This window comes from Hyaloscypha bicolor (assembly GCF_002865645.1).
Source record: "Hyaloscypha bicolor E unplaced genomic scaffold K444scaffold_56, whole genome shotgun sequence".
Lineage (NCBI taxonomy): Eukaryota > Fungi > Ascomycota > Leotiomycetes > Helotiales > Hyaloscyphaceae > Hyaloscypha > Hyaloscypha bicolor.
The window spans coordinates 2,815,491-2,836,786 of NW_020194558.1; the positions used below are offsets into that span (position 1 = coordinate 2,815,491).

Consider the following 21,296-nt stretch of genomic DNA (forward strand, 5'->3'; position numbering starts at 1 on the left):
AATACTTTGGTATATGCCTCTTCCAACGCCAGAATTCCCATTAATATCTGCACAACCAGTCCACTCTATGTACGGTTCGACGCTCTACACTTTTATTGTCGCGGTTGCCAAACTGCCCAGTATCAAAGAGCTCTGGAGGGTGAACTTGCTAATATCGATAGGGTCTGGAGTTGCTTGAGCCTGTGGTACTTGCGCTGGCGCGGCCACAGGAGTTGAAATCGACAGCACGAGATTTGACGCCTCGGATAATGTTGCTACTGCTGAAGTTGTGAGAGAGGGAGAAGGTGACGCCGCCACTTGCGGAGCGGCCGACGGTGCTGAGCCCGCTGATGAGATTCCTGTCTTTTGAATCGCGGCACTAGTGAATGTTGATGAGGATCCACCGGGAGCGGCAGCACCTGGAGCACCAGCTGCGCCAGCGATGCTGGCTCCTGTAGCACCGGGCTTTGCAATTGCGGCAGTGGACAGTGTCGCGGAGTTGATGGCCACGGTTTGGAGGGTCGTCCCAGCTCCTGCTGGCGCTGCAGCCATCGCTCCCATGTTCGGGAACGATCCAGCTCCACAGAGACATTGACAATTGCAAGAACCGTCTGCTTGGGTAGTTCCTTGGCCATTGGCCACTTGTCCCGGAGCACCAGCCGAAAGTGCAGGTGCAGGCGAAGCTTAAAAATATGTTAGCGGTTAATCTATAGTTGTTTTTTACGAAACTTACCTGATGCCGCTACAGCAGGTTGAGTGGTTTTCACAATAGCTGCTGATGTTAACATACCCGCGGTTCCACCAACACCAGCAGGAAGGTTGACACCCGCTGGAACGGACTGAGCAGGTGAAGGTTGCACTGCTGCAGGTGAAGCTTAAAATTATGTTAGCGATTGATTTGTAGCTGTTTCTACCAAACTTACCTGATGCCGCTACAACAGGCTGAGTGGTTTTCACAATAGCTGCTGATGATAAAGTACCAGCGGTTCCACCAATACCAGCAGGAGGGTTGACACCCGCTGGAGCGGGCTGGGCAGGTGCTCCCGCATTCCCCCCTCCAGCACCATTGACCGTAACCGTGATTGACGAAGTAGCCGCTGGAGCTACTCCTGTCCCGAGTTGGGTCTTTGTGATCGTGGATCGGAGATTGCTAGATCATTTAACGAAAATTCATCCATCAGAGTTAAGGTTCTCATACCCAGTTCCAGCGGCCGCAGCCCCTTGTTGCGTAACGGTAATGGTTGACGTCTTTACTCCTGGACATGTATCATTCTTCCCTCCGCCTGCTGCTCCCGCATTCGTGACCGTGACGGTCGACCCTTTGGCGTTCTGCCCATGGTGCTCCTTCTTTGCTCCTAAAGCATTTCCCAGCGCTCCAATTGCTTCGAGTTCTGCTAATAGATCTGATGACCCTGCCCCACCTCTTCGCTGACCTCTTTCATGAACATTGTTCTTCGGCACATCAGTAGCCTAACCAGTCAGTTAAGCCCGCTAATCGCATTGCGATCCCTACCTGTGCTAAACCAGAGAGTCCGGCCAACGCCACCAGCAATGTCGTAAATAGATTCTTCATCGCGCTGATGTTGAACTATAGTGATCCTACTCTTCAACTGTGTGGCTACCTAAGCCAAGAAATATCGAGAGGTCCCAACAGACCAGCCGTGGTGTGTTGAATGAGTGACTTGAAATCGAAAAGAGCGTGACCGGCACCTGCAGAACTAGATCGCAACGAGATCGCAAGGAACCTTTGGTATGAAGTAGTTCAGATCAAGAGCTAGAAGCGGAAACGTTCATGAAGTCGATCCGACACCGTGCGTGAGGGCATTGGTGCTTGAATCAAAGGAATGGAGAAGCCGCGCAAAGCAGTAAGAAAATTAGAGATGTTAGCAAAAAAGCATTGCGAGAGATGGGGATGAGATGAAGCACCCGTTCAAGTGGACGTTTGCAGAGTGCAATTCCCTGTCGGGCGTTTCGACGCTCCTACCACAGGATTATGGGCCATAAACACGACGACTCAGGACTTCTGGTTCGCCGGAGGTTTTGCCAAACTGTCTCATGGGAGTCGGAGAGTAGGGGCGGTCAGACACGAGTCACAGCGCGATGGCAAAATTTGGAGCTTGGAAAGGGGTGATGCAACAAAGAAGGTTTCATCCCGCCCTTAGCGAGCGGTTTGAATCTCGCGTGCAGGGGGGAGAGTGCCACAGCGCCACGAGTCCAATGCCACCCCTGAACGACGGCAAGGAAGAACCTTTATTTATGGAACTTCGGGACCTGGAGGACGTCAAGAACTTTATGGGATTGCCAAACATCAACTTGTTAGTGCTGATGGATCATGGGTCTTCTCGAAGGGACAACGTTGTTTCGTTTACACCGAGGAGCCGCACTTCTTGATTTCCGTTCATGCGGGGCCGTCTTAACCGAAAATGAGGCTTCAAAGCGTGGGTGAGACTGTTGAAGTAATAGAATGTGATGCCTAAAGCGGAAATAGTAGGAAAGTGGACTCGACACGCTGACTTTCCACAACCTGCGAAGCAATGCGGGCCGATCAGATCATCAGATCCCAAGCGTGCCAGGTTTGTCCTCGGAAACTTGATGTTATCTGATGGTGACAAAGTGGGTGAACCTAAAGAGAAGAAAACTATATCGACAATGATAGAAATGGAAGCAGAATGCGGATTTGATAAATTCTCAGCCTTGTCGAGATGGAAGAGCAGGGTCGGATAAATGAGGTCCGATAAGGTTGTGGCGCTAAAAGCGGACGCTAAAGATTTTAGCCTCAGATCAAGCCCGATGACGCTGAAGACTCTTGATCATCAACCATCGGGATATCATCATCGACAGTTTCTAGACGTATTCCTTCCGCTTTCGCTGTGCTGTGTACATTGTAAATTTTACTGGGCTGACATCAGTCAAGGCAAAGCCTTGTCCCATTATTTAATTCTCATGATTTTCTGATCTGAAACTCTTTTCTCAATGTCCAGCGTACGAATCCAACAGCCAAGATGGAGGTCCACGTGTTAGACAACTACTACCTTACCATAACTCTCTTAATCACTATTGGCTATCAGCTCTTCTTCTTTGCTATTGCGTTTTCCCTTAAGTTCGATAAACTTACAGGTATATTTCCCCGCCATCACTCGCGGCCAGCTCATAACAGAATACAGACTTCGCTGGAGGAACCAACTTTGTTGTCCTTGCAATTATTACGCTTGCATTCAGCGGCCATCACAATGCACGCCAAATCGTGTGTTCTCTCTTTATCATGGTCTGGGGGCTCCGGCTCTCCGGCTTCCTGCTCTTCCGAATCATTAAGACCGGCAAAGATGATAGATTCGATGACAAACGCGACAAGTTCTTTTCATTCCTGGGATTCTGGGTATTTCAGATGATCTGGGTCTGGGCTGTCTCATTGCCAGTCACCGTCTTGAACTCGCCGAACGTCACTCAGTACCCGCAGCCAGCATTTGGAACGGGCAGGGATATCGCAGGTGTTGTTCTATACTCAATTGGCTTGATAATGGAGAGTGTCAGCGATGTACAGAAATACCGCTTCAGGTCGGGGACCAGTGACAAGTCAGCGATTTGTGATAAAGGGTTTTTCAACTGGTCGAGACATCCAAACTACTTTGGAGAAATCCTCATCCATTTCTGTAAGTTTCACGCTACCACCTGGCAATTTTACTAATATTCCCAGCCATCTTCATGATTGCCGTTTCTCCAGCAGCAAACGGCTACGTCCGCGGCCAAGCATACAAAGCCCTCTACGCCACGATCCTTGGACCCTTCTTCCTCACCATCCTCCTAATGTTTGTCTCCGGCTTGACACTCCAAGAACGACCCGGAGCAAAGAAGCGATACGAGAAGAACAACCACTGGGAAGAATACGCTCGATACTTGAACCGAACAAGTATTTTGATCCCATTTCCGCCACAAATATATGAGAAACTACCTACGATCTTAAAGAGAACGGTCTTCTTGGAGTTTCCGATTTATGTTTTCGATCCGGCGAAGCATTCGGATGCTAGCAAAGGTCAGAGAGGAGCGGAGGAAGGGAATAGTCACAAACCGAGTACGGCAAGTACGAATAATAGACAGAGTGGTGATCAGTTAGTGAACAGTGGGTCGTGATGGGAAGGTGGTAATGATCATGATGAAAGAAGTATGGCATGAAGTTCAGCGTGTGAGATACAATATCTAACATCAGCACCAGCATTAGTTCCAACATAACATCAACTCTTAGCTTAGAAGCTCTGCTATTGGTCACATAGCAAGGAATGGCTTGCTACCCTTGTATTCACGTGATACCAATGACTCAATCAACTGATCTCAAAGTCTCCAACCCGAGCTCTCCCACCACCTTGTTTTCTCATCACGTCAACTTTGACCGGACTTCGTGCTTACAACACCCTCAATCCTTCCAGCCTTTGCTCAGCCTCGCCCCAAACTTCCAACACGTGCCCACGCGCTTCCCCGAGTACAGTACCCCGCGATTCAGCCTCGCAGGTTTCGCACGTCACCGTCGCTTCCCTCCACCACGCCCTCTCTTCCCCTCTCCCAACACCACTTTCAACCTCTTTACCCCCATTTCTTCCCCCTCTTCGAAAGAGACGCTCAAATCCCAAATATGAACGCGTCCTGCCAATGCGGCGCCATCGCCTTCAAGACGCCCCTCCCCAAGCCCCTCGCGGTCTACATCTGCCACTGCGATGAATGCCGTCGGCAGTCCTCGTCCGCATTCGGATGCTCTGCTATCTTCCCTTCCTTCCCGTTGCCGGCGAGTGTCAAAGGGGCATTGAGCTGTTACTCGTACGTCTCTCCTTTCCCTCCCCCGCATTTCCTATATTTCTCTCATCTGTTGTTCCCTTTTTCCGTCCTTGCAGGATTCGCTTTCAGGTCTCGAAGTTTTAGCGGTGATTTATTTATTTCTTCATCTATTTTCGGGATTGAAATTTTTATCTTTGTTTTCAGTGGCTGGAATTTCAACCAATGCTGACAGGCAAGAAGGAGACCGACAGCATCAGGCCACACCCTAAACTGCTATTTCTGCCGCTCCTGCGGAACACGAGTAATCCACTCTACGCCCGGAAAAGACGTCGTTTCCGTAAAAGGCGGATGCATCGAAGGTTTAGACTGGCGGAGCGCAAAGCATATATGGTGTAAACGAGCTGTTTGTGCTCCTTTTCCTGCCTCCCCTTTCCCAACCCCGAGCGAGACGAGAAAAAGAAGAGAGAGAGAGAGAGCTTTCGGAAGTGAAAGGTTAATGGGGAAATAGATGGTGCCCATCCCCGAAGGCGTCGAGCGCAACGAAGAAGAGCCCGACAACGAAGACTACTCCAGCATCTCGCAATCGGACGGCGGCGGCTCCTCGCAACCCAACACCCCCAACACCAGCACCGCCAACCTCGCCAGTTCCTCCGCAGACCTCTCGTCGGCGACGGAAATAGGTAAGGTTAAGGCGGATCTGGGTCTTGGGAGATTAATGCTGGGGAGTGGTGATGAGGAGGATGAGATTCGTGGTTAGGATTGGATTGCATTGGATAGTGCTGACAATTTTGGGGACGATAGGGAATAGTAGGAAGGTCGTTAAGAAGAAGAGTAGTTTCTTTGGGTTGAGTAGGAGAGTTGCGGGGCAGAAATTGGGCGAGATGGATGGGAACAAAGGCGTCAAGAAGAAGTGTAGTGTTTTTGGATTGGGAAGGAAAGCTGTGGAGGGGAAGGAGGGATATTAGGGTGTACTTCTGAAGGGGATTTTTTTGGTTCATTGGAAGAGATAATGTTGGGTTTGGTGTTCGTGGTACGTTGGATGGAGCAGGAATGATTTGTGAAAGAGAAGATGCTAGCCTTGTGGTTTGGAAGCGAAAAATTGCTGTAATTGTAGTTGGAAAAGACATAAAAGCACAGAGGGAAGATATTGGATGCAAGTAAAAATTCTGTTGCATTCAAAACTGGCTAGAAATAATACAACAAAACAAACAGATCTTAATCAGGAATTCTTCAAGCCATCCCTCCATTGACTCTGACCATCTGCCCCGTAACCCAGCTCGAGCCCTCTCCAACAAGGAAACCCACCACGCCCGCAATCTCCTCCGGCCTTCCAATCCTTCCTTGGGGGTTGAAACCAGCAATCATCTTCAAAACCTGCTCGCTCTTTCCATGCATAAACAGCTCCGTACCCGTCGGTCCCGGAGCTACACAATTAACCATGATGCCCTTCCTCGCGAGGTCTTTAGACATGACTCTGGTCATTTGCTCAATTGCTCCCTTTGAGGAGACGTAGGCGAGGTAATTTGGTGTTACTGTTGAAGCCGCACAGAGGGTGGTGGAGAATAAGATAATGCGGGAGCCAGGAGCCATATGTGGTGTGGCTTTCTACATTGAATCAGCACTGTGCATAGCTTGGCATAGATTATAACTTACCTGAGCAAGGAACATTGGACCCTTAACATTCAGATTGAAGATGTTGTCAAATTCCTCCTCGGTGACCTTTTCGAGTTCGTTCAAAGGCATAATTCCAGCGCATGCAACGAGAATATCGAGTTTTCCGTAATGTTGGATTGTGGAGTCGATTAGGGTGGTGATTTCGGAGACGGAGCCGGCGTTGGCTTTGATTGCGATTGCATGCTCTGAGCCGATTTGTTTGACGACTTCTTCTGCTGCAGCTGCGTTGCCGGCGTAATTGACAACGATTTTTGCTCCGTCACTTGCGAGCTTGAGGGCAATGGCTTTGCCGATGCCTCGTGAGGCTCCAGTGACAAGGGCGACTTTGCCAGAGAGGGGTTTGAGAGAAGACATGTTGGACGATGGGACGGAAGTGAAGGTGTTCTGAAGATTGGAGGAAAGTATGAAGCAGTTGAAGACAATTGAGCGGTTGTTGTTGGATCACTCAACCAAGCAGCAGGGCTGAATATATAGTTGTTGAACAGGGTGGAGATATGTCCCCTCTCAGCTTAAAGCCTAATGCCGCTGCAGGATTCTGGCGAATTAGCGGTCAATGCAAAAAAGATGGCTTGCATGTGCAGTTTCCGACAATCTTATCTCCCTGGATTTACGAAAAACGATGGCTAGCTCCAGCCTCAAACTCCGCCCATTACACAGTTAGGCTGTTATGTTGGGATTGGCTTTCCAGGATTGTCGTTTCGGTGGTCCCGGGAAGGAAAATCTCTCAAAGAACCGCTCAAGGACCTCCAGCGTGAGGGCAGTATTCTCCATAAGTACTCGCAGATCAGTCACGTAAAAGAACTCGGAGCCTCGAGAGCGTTTTCGTAACACTTCTCGAAAAGCATCCGAAAGTTGTTGACGTCATTGTCGATGAGAGGGAGGCTGAGAGTTGTGAGGATTGCTGTCGAGCTTAAATCCATGGGGTTGAGCCTCACAAAGTCCGGTCCGAGTTTGTTGTGGAAATCTTTCTTCAATCAAGGCAAAGGCCCGGTATTTTGCCATCGGGATGCCTCCTCAAGGCAAATAAGTGTCGAGATCACAACAATGCCTCCTTGCTGTTTGTTGAGTGTTCGTACAAAGTTGTTTGGAGGAGAAGTTTGGCAAATGCGGAAATGGAGCACACACCAAGACTTCGCGCTAAGCCAAGAGGGCCCCTTTAGCGCGACGTTAAGTCCGACTGTTGGAAGGCCGGCAGAATAACCGACAGTTACAAGCAAGGCTGCACTTTCCAGCAAACAACAGCTGGGCCGACCGCTTCATCTTCGACCTCACCCCAAGTCATTCACTGCAAGATTCACTCTGTCGGCTGCAGCTTCGAAGTATTTAAGTAGCACTTCCTCGCTTCGATCCATCTTCGAAACCTTTCCATCAACAACATCGATCTGCGTCGACCGTCATCGAAGGCGCATCTTCCAGAACTTCTCATACAATCCTCCCAAGTTCTTTAACCTCCTCTTTCACTCCGTCGGCTGCGACCACGAAGTACTTAAGCCGCCTTTGTCTCTTCTTGCAGCCTCCCAAACCCTTCGATCAACAACATCCGACCGCACCGACCGCACCGACCGCGGTTCAACTCCCACCCCGCAGAACAACTTCTCCAACCTCCGCACACCCATATCAGACATTCGCGCACCCATATCCGGCATCATGGATCAGCGTGAGCTCGAGACCCGCCTGAAGGCTCTGCAGAAAGCAGTCAACGAGAAGGATTCACCTTCGACGATAATTTCCATCCTGCAGACCTTGCAGAAGGAGGTGGTCCCAACCGAGGAGTTGCTGCGGGTACGTTCTTGAGGGCGCATTCCTCACGGCCATTTGTGCTCTTGCGGGCTCGCTCTTGATCCAACAGTGACTGACCTGTCTTTAGGCCACCAAAGCCGGTGTTGTTGTGTCAAAGCAGAAGATGAACGCGAACAAGGACATTGCTAGGCTTGCTGCAGAGATCGTTGCTAAGTGGAAGAAGACTGTCACTGCGGATCAAGAGGCTAGGAAGAAAAAGATGGCCGGATCCTCACCGCCAAAGGCACAGTCGCCGGCCGCGGCCAACGAGCCTCAGAAATTCACTGGAGATGTCCAAAAGAGAAGATGGGAGATGGAGAAGGTTGATACCAAGCGCACTGGCATCCCGACCCGAGATGCTTGCATCGGACTCCTGTACAACGGTCTTGCCTATATGTCAACCGAGCCGTCTGTCCATGTCGTTATCAAGGCCATGGAGGTCGAGGCCGCAGCATATGATACTTTCAAAGGCGAAACCCCCCAGTACAAGGCTAAACTCCGATCCCTCTACCAGAACCTCAAAGCGATCTCCAACCGAGAGTTGGGCCCTCGAGTTATGTCTGGCGAGATCACTGCAGCTCAGTTCGTTGTCATGACCCACGAGGAGTTGAAGTCTGCCGAGCGCAAGAGAATCGATGAGAAGTTGGAGGAAGAGAACATGAAGAAAGCTCAGGTCCCGATGGCGGAGAAGAGTATCAGCGATGCCCTCAGATGTGGAAAGTGTGGACAGAAGAAAGTCAGCTATACTCAAGCACAGACACGCAGTGCAGACGAGCCGATGACTACGTTCTGCGAGTGCACTGTTTGCGGAAACCGCTGGAAGGTATGCTATCCAAGTTTTAATTTCTCAGCAGCTGCTAACAATCACAGTTCTCGTAAACGCTCGAGAATCTCTGCTGCGCGGTTCTGCTTCTGAGTGGAACAAGTCGACCCTTCGCTCTGAACTTTGCGACCGAAACCCCAATGACAACTCCTACTTCGCTCTGGTCTTTTGCTACGACTTCAGATAATGACTTCCCCTTTGCTCTTGTCTTTCTCCAACTTCCGGTGACGACTTTCGCTTCGCTCTGATCTTTGCAGCGAGAAATCGTCCATAATGTACTCATGTCACCAAAATTTCACTTCTTTTCACAACCTTTCTGGACGGCTTTGGAGTTGGGAGTCTGGATTCGTCTTCTGCCGTCTCCTCATGATACACAAAATTGCTTTCGCCTGATGTTTCACCCGTCGTCACTGCCGTCTTTTCGCTGCGTTTTACAGCCAATAGAAACACCTCTTTGCTACGTAGTTTAGAGAATAGAAAATCATACAAATGCTTCGCTCTGATGTCTTGTGAATTATGCTTGCTTCGTTCCCATCTATGGCGAAGAGGCCTACTGACTTCGCTCTGATGTCTTGTAAATTATGTTTGCTTCGTTCCAGTCTATGGCGGAGAGCCCTACTGGCTTCGTTCTGATGTCTTGGAAAGTACATTAGCTTCGATTGTATCTTTACTTCAGTCTAGTCTTACCCAGCTTCCATCTGCGCTTCAAAATTTCCTTTGGTCCAAGCCTTTTTTTGCTCCACTAACTCATTCGTTGATCTCTAAGTTGAATGTCCAAGGCTCTTCCGGTAAAATGGTGAGAGCCTCCAATTTGAATGTTCATAGGTCTTCTTATACATTGTTGAGATTCTCAAATTGAATGTTCGAGTCTCCTAGGGCATCGATGCTTCACCCAACTTTGAACAGCCATCTGAATGGACCAGCTTTGCTTGGAAGATTCAGCCCGACTCGAGTCAAGACTCTCTAAACTGAGTGTTCCAGTGCTGTTGGTCCTTTGCCCTCCCCCTCAATGTTCTGTGCACGTAGGGCAATTGCAGATTCGTTCCCTGCGCTGATATCTGATTCTCACCTCTCGTCTTTGATTCCCAGTAGCTTGAGCAAATCAGTCTGGCCATGCTCCTCCTCCAACCCTAGCTCCCCAACTTTCTTCCAGAATTTGCTCAAATGCCTTGTCCCGCTATCACACAAAATAGTGACAATTCTACTCCCTTTCGGCATATTCATCGCGGTAGCCACAGCAGCAACACAGTTCACCGCACTGCTGCTCCCCACAAATATGCCGTCCTTCTCCACCAGCCACCTCGCCATCTGCATGGCTTGCAAATCAGTAACCTTAACGGCATCGTCGACCAGCTCCCTCCCCGCCTCAAAATTCTCTGTCAATCGATTAATGCCAATACCTTCCACAATGCTGTCAACTTGCTGCCTCCTCCTCGTCCCTTCTTTCTCCGTATTGGAAAACATGACCCCGTGTTTGACTTTATTGTAAAGCCCGCTCCCCTCTGGATCAGCAAGCACGACCTTTAAGTCTCCCCACATGCCCATCTCGTGCTTCAGAAATAAACTGATACCTGAGATCGTTCCACCTGTGCCCGCACCAGCTATAAAAGCATCAAGTTGCCCTCCCGTCTGCTGCCAGATCTCCGGGCCCGTAGTCTGGAAATGAGCTTTGTAGTTTGCAATTGACTCAAATTGGTCTGCAAAGAAGCCCCTGCTCTCATCCTTGCTAGAAGCAGTGTGTTCCTTCGCCCTCGTCCTCGCAAGATTAACAAAGTGCTCCGTACTGGTAATAGGAGCCGGCGTAACTCTTTCGACTTCAGCACCAAGATGGTGAAGTAGGTCTGATTTCTCCGTGCTCTGATCATTCGGCATACAGATATAGGCCTTGTACCCCTTCGCTCTCGCAAGGGTAGCAAGAGAAATACCAGTGGAGCCTACAGTCCCCTCATAAATCGTATCCCCCCGTCCAGGAGTCAACAGCCCCTCTTCCTCAGCCAGGGCAATCATATTCAGTGCTACTCGATCCTTGGGACTGCCTCCTGCTCCATTGAGAAACTCCGCTTTGGCAAGAATTGTACAGCCCGTAGCTTCAGACAAGCTCTTTATCTTGAACAACGGTGTGTTTCCTATTATTCCTTCCACTCCTTCTGGGTTCTGTGGGGTAGGGAGGCCGACCATTGATTGTCTCGCGCTGCGCGTGTGGTCTTCGAGTTTGACCGGGGGGAGGTAGGTACTCCCAGGCCGGGAGTCTGAGGAATTGGGAGGTTGTCCTCGTCGCCGCTGGTACCGCCGTTCAAGGTCGGGGTAGAAGTCTTTGAAGCCCAGGGTCAACAGCACGCCAGCCATGAAGGCGACAGCTATGGCGGCCGTGCCGTAGGCTTTGGGATGATTGCTCATAGACATCGTGTTATCGTAGTCGTCTCATCTTTCAGGGAAAATTCCAATTGTCCCAGGTTATGTTAAAGAAGAAGAAGTTGTGGACGTTGTGGCATGGTTGACAAGGATGGGAGCTTGGACCAATTCGAAATCCAGATCTTTGCACAGAGCTCACACAACCTCATGTCAACACCGTTCTATGGACTCCCCACTCCTCACACGGTTGTTCAGGCAACTGTTCTCGCGGCGAGCATGCCAGTCTCTACGATCGCATTCCGAATTGCCGTCTCGGATACAGGGCACCACGAGGCATGGGCAGAGCAGAAGTCTGTCGAGCACGGGTAGGAGACGAGATGCGGCGGGGGATAGCAAGCGCAATGAGAGTCACTGGCAGCAAAGAACGGACCTGTTTCCCTTGGACATGTCGGAGGAATACCAGAAGTACCCGATGGTTACGGCGGATCAGTTGAGAGGGAGGAGGGAGCGGCCGCGGAGAGTGAAGATGCTTGCGCGAGACTTCATTGAAGGTTGTCCCTAATGCCATCCCAAGCTCTGAATACAAGCTGATAACACCTCGCAGACTCCCTGTACAATCCCTCATACGGCTACTTCTCCAAGCAAGTAGTAATCTTCACGCCGGGGGAGCCATTCGCCTTCAACAGCATCGAAGACGAGCCCGAGTTCCACCGGCTGCTAGGGCAACGATACACCGAATTCGAAGACAAACTGGATGCCACCGCTTCCAATGAATCTCGACAGCTCTGGCACACGCCCACTGAGCTCTTTCGTCCCTACTATGGCGAAGCCATAGCCCGGTACCTCATCACCAACTACAAGCTCTCCCAATACCCCTACCACGACCTAATAATCTACGAAATGGGCGCCGGGAACGGAACCCTAATGTTAAACATCCTCGACTACATCCGTTCCACAGAGCCCTCCGTCTACCACCGCACCAAGTTCAAAATAATCGAGATCTCGTCCTCCCTCGCCAAGCTCCAAGCCTCCCAACTCCTCCGCTCCGCAAACTCACGTGGCCACGCCTCAAAAGTAGAAATCATCAACAAGTCAATCTTCGAATGGGATACCGTCGTGCCGTCACCTTGCTTTTTTCTGGCAATGGAAGTCTTCGATAACTTCGCCCACGACGCCATCCGCTACGATCCCTTGACCGAAGAACCTTTACAAGGAACAGTGCTCATCGACAACGCTGGCGAGTTCCACGAATTCTACACCCCGCTCATCGACCCCGTCGCCTCGCGCTTCTTACGAGTCCGGCACGCCGCCACATCAGGCCACTACCCCCTCCCCTTACCTCAAAGCAAGATATTGCGGAAGTTGAGGGCAAGAATGCCGTTTATGGCGAACCTGAGTGATCCGGAGTATATACCCACGCGACTGATGCAATTTTTTGATATCCTGGGAAGGTGCTTTCCCAGTCATAGGTTGTTGACGAGTGATTTTCATGATTTGCCGGATACGATTAAGGGTGTGAATGCGCCTGTGGTGCAGACGAGGTATCAGAGGAGGACGGTGCCTGTTACTACGCCTTATGTGAGTTTCCCCTATACTTTAGTGAGATTTAGAGAGACGGGACTGAGAAACAACAGGTCCATCAAGGCTACTTCGACATCCTCTTCCCCACAGATTTCAACGTCATGGAACTCATGTACAGAGCCATAACAGGCAAACTAACTCGTGTATTGTCACACGAAGAGTTTCTTCGACGCTGGGCATATGTAGAAGAGACGGAGACGAAGAACGGGGAGAATCCGTTGTTAAGCTGGTATAAGAATGCTAGTGTTCTAACAACGGTGTAGACAATGCACACATACCAATTTTACTTGACGGGACATTCGAGTTTTTTCAAAGCGCTGATTGTGATTTTGGTTGCTAATGCTGATACAGTATGCTATGCTATGGATGTCCCTCATGGAGCAATCCTCTCCTTCAGTGCGGATGACTCCTTCAGATACGATAAAGCCAGTCTCCGATCCACCAACACATATTCTTCTTCATCGTCGGGGGCAGCAGGAACGGCTTCTGCTTCTGGATCTGTTCGACATAGCGGAGAGTCTCGGGGTTGTCAAATGTTGTGTCTAGATGGGCCTGCTGAAGACCCTCCCATCGGTGCAACGAGTGCTGCAGACCCCCATTCCTAATTCCTGAGAAGTACCTGCGCTACCGTGTCTCGCAGTTGTCGCAGCGCAGACTCTGCCTGCACTGCCCTCTGTCGCAGTTGAAGTTCCTGCTGTACTCCTCGCAGCCGTTGCTGGTTGAGCCCTGCGTGTAACACTCGCGCTCTTGCCAGTTCGTTTTCTCTCTGTGTGATTCTCTCTCGCAGTTCCTGCAGTTCGCGTACAATCGTACCGTTCGTTACCGTTACCGTTAAATGGCCACCCTCGCCTACCTCGAATTCAATTCCAAGATTCCGCAGGTGATGCACCACTCGGTTAACTACGATATGAGAATCAACTTCAACATTCCAACTTCTTGCCTTTGTGTAAAGCAGAGGAACTGTACCTATGTTCTGGATGACCCACTGCAGCATGTTACGAGGCATGTTATCACGTGCACGTGGATTGACTCGATGCGCAATTGCGGAAACTATAGATCTTCCAGTTAACAAGTGGACCTGTAGCCAAGACGGGCGTCCGTACAAATTCTTTGGTCAAATTCGTCCATTGTCATAGGCTCGCCTGAAGTTACCGGCCCTTCTGTTGTTCCTGGCTCTTCTGGAGAGGCTGCTTCTTCAGGTGAGTCAGACTCTTCTGGTGTGTCCCAATCATCTCCAGCTCCTCCTCGCAAGTGAAGTCTTGGCTCTTCCTCTCTTCCATCCTCACGCTCTGGGTCTTCGCTCATTGGCTGAACTTGTGGGTACAGTCGACTTTCCCGGATGCGTTCTGGGACGAGTGTGAAATGTAGTCTCTCTAAAGGTTCTTGGACTATTTGGATTGGGTGCGAATGCGCAGCGAAAGAATTCTCCTGTCGCTGTTCTTGAGATCTTCGGGCCGGGTTCAAATGTTGCCGGGTTGCTGGGTCCTCATTCTGTTCACAGCGTACGGCTTCGTGGAGCCTTTGGGCTTGTTGATACAGTCGTTCTAGGTCCACTCTGAAAGTCCGAACAACCGTCTCCAAATTGTCTGCTACATGCTGTCCCAAGTCGACTGTTGCTTGAACCAAATCTGATGCTGCAGTTTCACCGGAAATCCCTCGGCGGGTAGGGTCAATCCCTCGCATCTCGACGTCTGTTCTCAACAGCGTCGGTCCGGCCGGTGGTTCAGGGAAGCGGTGTTCGGAGGTACTTGGGTGATGTTGGTGATTTCGCTCATGTGGTATATCTGTGGATTGCATTTCTCTGTCAGTCTCTGCGCCAAGAGTTCGCAAGCTTTGGAGGACATACCTGCTCCACGAGCCAACCCTATCAAATGAGATCTTTGCGACTGATAGGTAAGCTGAACGGCATGTTGCACATGAGCAACGTGCGTCTTCAGTTGAATTATGGTCCAGCACCTCAGAGGCAGTATGAAGTACTGTAGGGCTTCTTCCGGTCCTTGGAAGGGTTGATGGGCCCTCAATCTCCCAATCATGTCATTGTACCCGTATGGAGCGTAGTGGAGTTGGTATTCTAGGACAGCGACTTCTTCTTTAAAATATGCTGCACATTGAATGCGTTGAGCCATCATTTGTGCTTGTTGAATTTCTGGTGTATAGTGGTGCATCTGTTGAGTAAGTTGGTTGGCTCTCCTATCGACTGCGTTTGGGTTGTTAGCAAGCCATCCGCCAAGGCTTATCCAGGCATGGATGGCAAGGCCGTCCGTAAAAGAGAAGTTAGCTAGAATTCAAGAGACCTGTGAGGGGCAGGAAACCTTACAATAGAAGGTGTCATTTGTCTGTGGTGGAGGCTGAGCCATGATTTCTGCTTTATCGAGATCGCGGATTGGTGAAACGAATGCGGAAATGATATCCAAGCGAATGTTGATTAAAGCGAATGGAAGGTTGATGGGATGTTGATGAAGACCAAGATTGTTTATATTGGTGTTTTGGTGGGATGGGACAATGAGATCAAGAGAACAAGAGAACAATCCTCAAAAGACAATAGGAAGGAGCCACCCTCGGGGACGCGGAGCTCTGGATGCCATTTAAGGCAAGAGCGTTTCGCGAAAGAACATGAAAATCTTCTAACATAGAATTGTCTACAGTTTCTGTAAGGCGAATTATTGATTCGATCTTAGAGAACATCTAGAGTTTTGCTTGCTGTATTGATCTTCAAGAGATTGAAAAGGGGGTTAGGTCACGTGGTATAAAGCATTTTCAATTGTAGAAAGTCGGTAATATCTTGGCTTGACGATATAAGAAGTGATTCAAAAAGAACTAACTATTTCTCGTACATCAGTTTTATGTTTGAGATGTTCATGTGAAGTGGTTGAAACAAGGGTGTCGCCAATCAGATCTGAGGTTGCTTTTGCCTCGCTTCGCTGCAACCTCCAACAGCAACGATATATCACCTCCGGCCAGGGTTCTGACCTTCACCACACATCGCAAATATGGCGAACTCGAAGTAAGCTTTAGAGATTCCCTATATCGAGCTCGAGATTGACTGAATGTACGTAGATATGAGTACGTCAAATCCTTCGAGCAGCCGGATCTGCTTCTACCCAATACCTGGATCGTCATCCGCATTGATGGCAAAGGATTCCACAAGTGAGCTCGCACCCTTTTCGCCATGTTCAATAGCTCATGATGGATAGGTTTTCAACCAAGTACTCCTTCGAGAAGCCAAATGATCGCCGGGCACTCGATCTCATGAATGCAGCTGCCAAGGCCGTCATGACTGAGCTGCCGGACATTGTCATCGCATACGGAATTAGTGATGAATACAGGTATCCATCTCCTGCCTGATTCCAGCCTCATTAAACTTCTAATTATTTCACCACTTCAGCTTCGTATTCCACAAATCCTGTGCACTCTTCGAAAGGCGTTCAAGGTATAACCCCCTGCACTTCCTTTCTCAAGGCAAGAATCTGACATTGGCAGCAAACTTGTGACGACGATCGTGTCAATATTCACAGCTTATTACGTTCATCTTTGGTCTTCTTTCTTCCCCGAGACGCCCCTGTCGCCCCCTCTGCCGAGTTTCGACGGCAGAGCGGTGCAGTATCCGAGCATGCAGAATTTGAGAGATTATATGAGCTGGCGGCAAGTCGATTGTAAGCTGCCCGTGGTGACATGCAAGGAATGCTGGCTAATCCTGCGAAGGTCACATCAACAATCTCTACAATACGACGTTCTGGGCACTGATCCAGATTGGAGGACTGGATGCGAAGAGTGCTGAGAAGGAGCTTTCTGTGTGTTTGTTCGAGTGAAGATGTGAAAATGCTGACCAAAACAGGGTTCGATGGCTGCCGACAAGAACGAGATCTTGTTTTCTAGATTCAAAATCAATTATAACAATGAGCCGGAGATATATAAGAAGGGTAGTGTGGTTCTCAGAGATGTGAGTGGCTGTGGACCATTATCCCTCCGCATCGACTGATCAGCTCAGTATGAACTTGTCGAGCCCGGATCAGCCTCAGAAGTTATCGACGAAGACTTAGTAAAGACAGTTGAGCAGGTTGCGCTGTCCAAGACGCAAGAAGAGAATGACAAGAAGCGGAGAGCCAAAGCAAGAATCACGGTGCAGCACGTGGACATTATCAAGGATGAGTTCTGGGAGAGAAGACCTTGGTTGCTCTCAAACAAACCGGGCAAGATACCCAAGGAGCCGTGATTCATTTCAACTGGATAACTGGAAGCGCTGGAAATGCATATCATGATCACCATAGTGATAATTCCCAAACGCCATGCTGATCTTGTAGTAATCACTCCTTCCGTCTCTTTTTCTTCTTCGCCTTTTCAGATTGAGCCTCTAGTTCTTTTTGCTCTGCTTCACGTGCGAGCTTCTTCAGTCGCTTTCTTTCTTTTCTTTGCACCTTGGTTTCGGGTTCCTCCACCCTTTGGTCGTCCTTCACTTGTGTATCCGGTCCATCTTGAACGAGTCCGTGGGCCTTCAATGCGTTCTTCGTGGCTTTTCTTGCCCTCCGCTCTTCCTTCGCCTCACTCCGCTCACTGCCATCCTCCACTTCTTCAGCAGTGTTCAATTCTTTATCCCCTGAAGCTCTCTTCGCAGCCTTCCTCGCCCTTCTCTCCTCCTTACTCTCCTTTTCATTTTTACCTCTCCTCCTCTTCTTCCTCGGCGGCTCTTCACTCCCCTCGTTACTCTCAGGTGTAATCGTCCCACTCAAACACTCTCCCCGCACAAAGCTCGCATACAACCCGCCCTTACTCCCAACCCACTTCGCACCTCCCTTCGCAACCATATCCAACCCACCACTCGACACGGTCTGCACCACCTGTCCCTGTTTCGAAGTATCCAATCCTTTCAACGAGCTATCGAATGCATTCATCCACCACATATCGCTCGTTTTATGTTGCTTCTTGCCCAATCCGAGATTGTTTTGTTTTTGGGATACGAGGAGGGGTTTCGAGAGGCCGATGGAATTGTTTGTTGGATGAAGGGAATTACCTGTCCCGCGCCATCCTTGGGAGGTGAGGAGTGCGTGGGCGTTCATTGTGGAGGTGCGCAGAGACGTGCGCTCTGATGAAGTTGTCTCAAGGATTTTGTTCATTTTGTTATCGCAGTCTCCGGAATTTCTTGCAATCTTAGCGCGGATTATGTAAGCGATCCCTCCTTTCGGGTAATAACTTCACCTCAACTTTCTTCACTTGCCAAGCTTTGAACCAAATCCCCCAAACCTTGCTTGAAAGACTGTATCTTTTCATGATGTACGATCGTACATGTCGTTTCCTGAAGTCGTCCTTCCGTCTTTCAAACGAGAGGTTCCCATCAAGGCCTCTCCCTCTCCACAATGCCGTACCTCCCATATGAAGAGCCGGGAATCACCACCATCCTCTCCTTGACTTCCTTTCTCCTGCTCCTAAATGGAGTTCGATACATCCTCGATCGCCTCCTCTACTGCGGCATCATTGGCGAAATCTTGATCGGAGTGATCTGGAGTCTCCCAGTTGGCGGAACTGCATGGCTCACAAAAGGAATGCAAGAAACCATCCAAGCACTGGGCTATCTTGGTCTCATTGGACTTGTATTTGAGGGCGGCCTTACCACGAATCTTGCTTTGCTGCGTAAAACTGCTTACATGTCGATTTCCGTTGCAACGATCGGTCTCTTAATGCCCATTGCTTTGTCATTCATCTTGCTTGTTTTGCCTTTCTCCAGCAGCTCTGGAGTTGCATATCCGAGTCCACTAGCAAGCTTTTCAGCGGGTGCTTCATTGTGTTCAACTTCTTTGGGGACAACATTTGCTATTCTGTCTTCTGCGGGTATGCAGCAAACGCGGGCTGGTATTGTGCTTGTGGGAGCTGCCATGATGGATGATGTTGTGGGGCTAGTCATGGTCAACATTGTCACTACTCTTGGAGAAGGAGGGGCAGGAGGTTGGCCGATCGCTAGACCTATCGTTGCGAGTTTTGGGCTATTGCTGGTCACTTTGGCTATTGCTCCATTCGTGCTGAGTCCCGTTTGGCGCTGGACGACAGCTCATGCGAGGTCTATCAGGGATCCCAACGCTGAAGAAACGACTGGACCTCTCCAACAAATTGTCAAACGGCTCATAAGCAGAATCCCGCAACTCAACTTTATTTTGGCGACTGCCGTCCTAATCATCTTTGTCACCATAGCAGCCTTTATCGATGCCTCCGTTCTGTTTGCTGCCTTCATCGCAGGTGGTGTGGTGAGCTTCCTTTGGGGCCGGAACCAAGACCAAGACGAGATAGTTCAACATGACGGCCCATCAATGATGTATGAGCAATACTTCAAGTCGGTAATGGATTTCATCCTGGTTCCATTCTTCTTTGTAAGTACGCTTTCCCATACTCTTTATCTTTGGAGGAAATTTTGCAGCCTCGGCTTCAAGCTTTCAATGGCAGTGCAAATGTGAAGCGAATTTTAGCAAACTCAACTTCAATGACCGCAAGAAATAGTCTGGCCATTTTGGATTCATTGTTTCTTGTCAATTTGGTATCCCTTTTTACGCGAGGTGGTGTGCAGATACGGAAACTTGTAGAGAATTCTGAAAATCCTCATTTGCGGCATAGTATGCTCCCTTTGTCTTTGCATTTAGGCGTCTTCATCTTTTGCATGCTCTTTGCCCTTGCTATGCATGTTATTGATCCTCATCAGAGGTGTTGTAGTGAAATGCTCTAGCCGAATTCAAAGCATTGACTGCTCCATTCCTTCTTGCTAACGACTTCATCGACAGGCTTCCATCGGCTTTTCCATCCCAATCACAGATATGTTTCAAGGTTCAATCGTTTGGAAAGGAATCGTATACTCGATCTTGATGGTAATCGCCAAAGGCCTTGTCAGTCTTGTGATATACTATGACTACTTCTCGAAGCGGCTACACACCAAAAAGAAGCCTATTATCGCCCGGATAACTCGACACATCCCTCTTCGTCTCATCTCGAGGCCGGACCTCGATGCCTCTCGAGTTGAAGCCGAAACAGAGCAGATTAGTTCCAGTCCACCCCACACAATAGCCTTGCTTGTCGGGTTTGCCATGATCGCAAGAGGAGAGATCGGATTTCTGATAGCTTCTTTATCTCAGAGCTCTGGGACATTGATCTTGAAGAATAAAGGTGGACCTGATACGCAAGGCTCTGGAGAAGAAATATTTCTGGTCATTGTTTGGGCCGTGGTTCTTTGTACTATTATTGGGCCAGTGGGAGTTGGAATTATGGTCAGACGGCTCAGACAATGGGATCCCGCAGCTTACAGGGACTGGCTTTGATAGCCATAATTCGGATCAGAGCCTGCAATTGCTCTGGTGGGACCAGAACTATGTGATATCAGTTGCCGGAGTTCAAGGGGAAAGGAAACGGGGTATCTTGTTGTCCCATGCGGAAGCAGAACAATGAGATGAAGCCTCAACACTTTAGACCGAGAGGAGGTAAATAAGGGCTATGGGTTCAATTGTCGGTCAGAACGGAGCAAAGAGATCAGACCAAAAGGGAGACATAGGACATCAGCACCAAGCAAAGACATCAGAGCGAAAGGGACGGAATCTGCAATTGTCCTATGCTGAATAAGCATAACAGCACCGGTGATTGGACTTCCATTTGATATGAACGACCCCTCCGCCCTCCCCATCGTACTCCAGACAATTACACCGCCACCTCCTCCCACGCACCTCGTGCAAACCTCACCAGCTCCAACACCTCCTTCCAGCCCCGCAACTGCCCCCCCGAGATGCTCCTCCATTGTCCACACAAATTTGTGTACCAAGTCCTCCAGCTCCCTAAGAATCTTGACAACGTCCCCTTTCACATGCTTCACCCGCCGCTTGTTGCAGCGTGCGAAGAGCCGGGCTTTGGTGGCGACAGCTTCAATGGACTGGTGCAGATAAGAAGACTAGTACTTTTCGTTAGTCGAGTTCCTTTGGTCTGGAGATCGGCACGAAGGTGGGAGATATAGGAACGAAGGACACACGAAGGAAGTTATCGTGATGAAAATAGGACCGAAACAAAGGAATTTAGTGTTGTGAAAATAGGAGTGCAATGAAGGAACTTATCGTATTGTTTCGCTCCCAACTATCAGAGCGAAACAAAGTAAGTTATTGTGTGAAAAGATCAGATGACGCTCAAATGAGAAGTTCTTGTCATCTCAAGTGAACAAGAATATCAGATAACGCTCAAATGAGAAGTTCATATCATCTCAATTGAACAAGAACATCAGATAACACTGAAACGATAATTTGTTGTCATCTGAAGTTAACAGAAGATCGGATGACACCCAACAGCTTTCGAGGTAGTAACGTAAGTGCTCGATGAGCGTTAATAACGG

At 49.4% G+C, this 21,296-nt stretch overlaps 11 protein-coding genes across 11 annotated transcripts; 6 read left to right on the forward strand and 5 right to left on the reverse strand.

Annotated features, from left to right (window-relative positions):
* Positions 1-33: 33 nt before the first annotated feature.
* K444DRAFT_379265 (uncharacterized protein) lies at positions 34-1,762 on the reverse strand. The gene is made up of 5 exons (XM_024872326.1): positions 1,493-1,762; positions 1,178-1,449; positions 903-1,129; positions 713-853; positions 34-662 (listed from the first exon to the last, which is right to left on the reverse strand). The coding sequence occupies exons 1-5, from the start codon at positions 1,550-1,552 to the stop codon at positions 85-87; spliced, it is 1,278 nt and encodes a 425-aa protein (XP_024738672.1). The 5' UTR covers positions 1,553-1,762; the 3' UTR covers positions 34-84.
* A 1,053-nt stretch (positions 1,763-2,815) lies between these two features.
* On the forward strand, positions 2,816-4,243 carry K444DRAFT_612011 (DUF1295-domain-containing protein). The gene is made up of 3 exons (XM_024880053.1): positions 2,816-3,096; positions 3,144-3,629; positions 3,674-4,243. The coding sequence occupies exons 1-3, from the start codon at positions 2,982-2,984 to the stop codon at positions 4,105-4,107; spliced, it is 1,035 nt and encodes a 344-aa protein (XP_024738673.1). The 5' UTR covers positions 2,816-2,981; the 3' UTR covers positions 4,108-4,243.
* Positions 4,244-4,332: 89 nt separating this feature from the next.
* K444DRAFT_379370 (uncharacterized protein) lies at positions 4,333-5,841 on the forward strand. Its single transcript, XM_024872327.1, has 4 exons — positions 4,333-4,785; positions 4,984-5,146; positions 5,252-5,423; positions 5,545-5,841. Exons 1-4 carry the CDS (start codon positions 4,604-4,606, stop codon positions 5,706-5,708), a joined length of 681 nt encoding a protein of 226 aa, XP_024738674.1. The 5' UTR covers positions 4,333-4,603; the 3' UTR covers positions 5,709-5,841.
* K444DRAFT_379411 (NAD(P)-binding protein) lies at positions 5,737-7,029 on the reverse strand. Its single transcript, XM_024872329.1, has 2 exons — positions 6,397-7,029; positions 5,737-6,348 (listed from the first exon to the last, which is right to left on the reverse strand). Exons 1-2 carry the CDS (start codon positions 6,769-6,771, stop codon positions 5,974-5,976), a joined length of 750 nt encoding a protein of 249 aa, XP_024738675.1. The 5' UTR covers positions 6,772-7,029; the 3' UTR covers positions 5,737-5,973.
* An 812-nt stretch (positions 7,030-7,841) lies between these two features.
* K444DRAFT_379388 (transcription elongation factor s-ii) lies at positions 7,842-9,263 on the forward strand. Its single transcript, XM_024872328.1, has 3 exons — positions 7,842-8,199; positions 8,285-9,019; positions 9,067-9,263. The coding sequence occupies exons 1-3, from the start codon at positions 8,065-8,067 to the stop codon at positions 9,073-9,075; spliced, it is 879 nt and encodes a 292-aa protein (XP_024738676.1). The 5' UTR covers positions 7,842-8,064; the 3' UTR covers positions 9,076-9,263.
* A 528-nt stretch (positions 9,264-9,791) lies between these two features.
* K444DRAFT_559993 (PALP-domain-containing protein) lies at positions 9,792-11,422 on the reverse strand (the record flags this gene model as incomplete). The annotated part of the gene is made up of 1 exon (XM_024876882.1): positions 9,792-11,422. The coding sequence occupies one exon, from the start codon at positions 11,420-11,422 to the stop codon at positions 10,085-10,087; it is 1,338 nt and encodes a 445-aa protein (XP_024738677.1). The 3' UTR covers positions 9,792-10,084.
* A 163-nt stretch (positions 11,423-11,585) lies between these two features.
* On the forward strand, positions 11,586-13,247 carry K444DRAFT_559994 (DUF185-domain-containing protein). The gene is made up of 3 exons (XM_024876883.1): positions 11,586-11,922; positions 11,976-12,949; positions 13,006-13,247. Exons 1-3 carry the CDS (start codon positions 11,595-11,597, stop codon positions 13,213-13,215), a joined length of 1,512 nt encoding a protein of 503 aa, XP_024738678.1. The 5' UTR covers positions 11,586-11,594; the 3' UTR covers positions 13,216-13,247.
* Positions 13,248-14,017: 770 nt separating this feature from the next.
* On the reverse strand, positions 14,018-15,309 carry K444DRAFT_662764 (uncharacterized protein; the record flags this gene model as incomplete). The annotated part of the gene is made up of 3 exons (XM_024886745.1): positions 14,018-14,736; positions 14,799-15,149; positions 15,270-15,309. The coding sequence occupies 3 exons, from the start codon at positions 15,307-15,309 to the stop codon at positions 14,018-14,020; spliced, it is 1,110 nt and encodes a 369-aa protein (XP_024738679.1).
* A 698-nt stretch (positions 15,310-16,007) lies between these two features.
* On the forward strand, positions 16,008-17,165 carry K444DRAFT_527218 (tRNAHis guanylyltransferas-like protein Thg1; the record flags this gene model as incomplete). Its single annotated transcript, XM_024874617.1, has 7 exons — positions 16,008-16,099; positions 16,147-16,278; positions 16,338-16,382; positions 16,433-16,605; positions 16,655-16,743; positions 16,788-16,902; positions 16,936-17,165. Coding segments are annotated over 7 exons (876 nt in total), but the record flags the coding sequence as incomplete, so codon positions are not given.
* Positions 17,166-17,553: 388 nt separating this feature from the next.
* K444DRAFT_513861 (uncharacterized protein) lies at positions 17,554-18,006 on the reverse strand (the record flags this gene model as incomplete). The annotated part of the gene is made up of 1 exon (XM_024873522.1): positions 17,554-18,006. A coding segment is annotated over one exon (453 nt), but the record flags the coding sequence as incomplete, so codon positions are not given.
* Positions 18,007-18,303: 297 nt separating this feature from the next.
* Positions 18,304-20,244, forward strand: K444DRAFT_526706 (Sodium/hydrogen exchanger; the record flags this gene model as incomplete). The annotated part of the gene is made up of 2 exons (XM_024874566.1): positions 18,304-19,308; positions 19,714-20,244. 2 exons carry the CDS (start codon positions 18,304-18,306, stop codon positions 20,242-20,244), a joined length of 1,536 nt encoding a protein of 511 aa, XP_024738682.1.
* Positions 20,245-21,296: the final 1,052 nt, after the last annotated feature.

Bases quoted from the DNA above. Each gene is read 5' to 3' on its own strand.
- K444DRAFT_379265 (XM_024872326.1), bottom strand. From the start codon at position 1,552: ATGAAGAATCTATTTACGACATTGCTGGTGGCGTTGGCCGGACTCTCT. The intron at 1,130-1,177 runs GTATGAGAACCT...TAAATGATCTAG, and splicing joins GCTGCGGCCGCTGGAACTGG to CAATCTCCGATCCACGATCA. The intron at 854-902 runs GTAAGTTTGGTA...CATAATTTTAAG, and splicing joins GCCTGTTGTAGCGGCATCAG to CTTCACCTGCAGCAGTGCAA.
- K444DRAFT_612011 (XM_024880053.1), top strand. From the start codon at position 2,982: ATGGAGGTCCACGTGTTAGACAACTACTACCTTACCATAACTCTCTTA. The intron at 3,097-3,143 runs GTATATTTCCCC...AACAGAATACAG, and splicing joins TAAGTTCGATAAACTTACAG to ACTTCGCTGGAGGAACCAAC. The intron at 3,630-3,673 runs GTAAGTTTCACG...TAATATTCCCAG, and splicing joins AGAAATCCTCATCCATTTCT to CCATCTTCATGATTGCCGTT.
- K444DRAFT_379370 (XM_024872327.1), top strand. From the start codon at position 4,604: ATGAACGCGTCCTGCCAATGCGGCGCCATCGCCTTCAAGACGCCCCTC. The intron at 4,786-4,983 runs GTACGTCTCTCC...ACAGGCAAGAAG, and splicing joins GGGGCATTGAGCTGTTACTC to GAGACCGACAGCATCAGGCC. The intron at 5,424-5,544 runs GTAAGGTTAAGG...TGGGGACGATAG, and splicing joins CTCGTCGGCGACGGAAATAG to GGAATAGTAGGAAGGTCGTT.
- K444DRAFT_379411 (XM_024872329.1), bottom strand. From the start codon at position 6,771: ATGTCTTCTCTCAAACCCCTCTCTGGCAAAGTCGCCCTTGTCACTGGA. The intron at 6,349-6,396 runs GTAAGTTATAAT...GATTCAATGTAG, and splicing joins GTCCAATGTTCCTTGCTCAG to AAAGCCACACCACATATGGC.
- K444DRAFT_379388 (XM_024872328.1), top strand. From the start codon at position 8,065: ATGGATCAGCGTGAGCTCGAGACCCGCCTGAAGGCTCTGCAGAAAGCA. The intron at 8,200-8,284 runs GTACGTTCTTGA...ACCTGTCTTTAG, and splicing joins CAACCGAGGAGTTGCTGCGG to GCCACCAAAGCCGGTGTTGT.
- K444DRAFT_559994 (XM_024876883.1), top strand. From the start codon at position 11,595: ATGGACTCCCCACTCCTCACACGGTTGTTCAGGCAACTGTTCTCGCGG. The intron at 11,923-11,975 runs GTTGTCCCTAAT...AACACCTCGCAG, and splicing joins TGCGCGAGACTTCATTGAAG to ACTCCCTGTACAATCCCTCA. The intron at 12,950-13,005 runs GTGAGTTTCCCC...GAGAAACAACAG, and splicing joins TGCCTGTTACTACGCCTTAT to GTCCATCAAGGCTACTTCGA.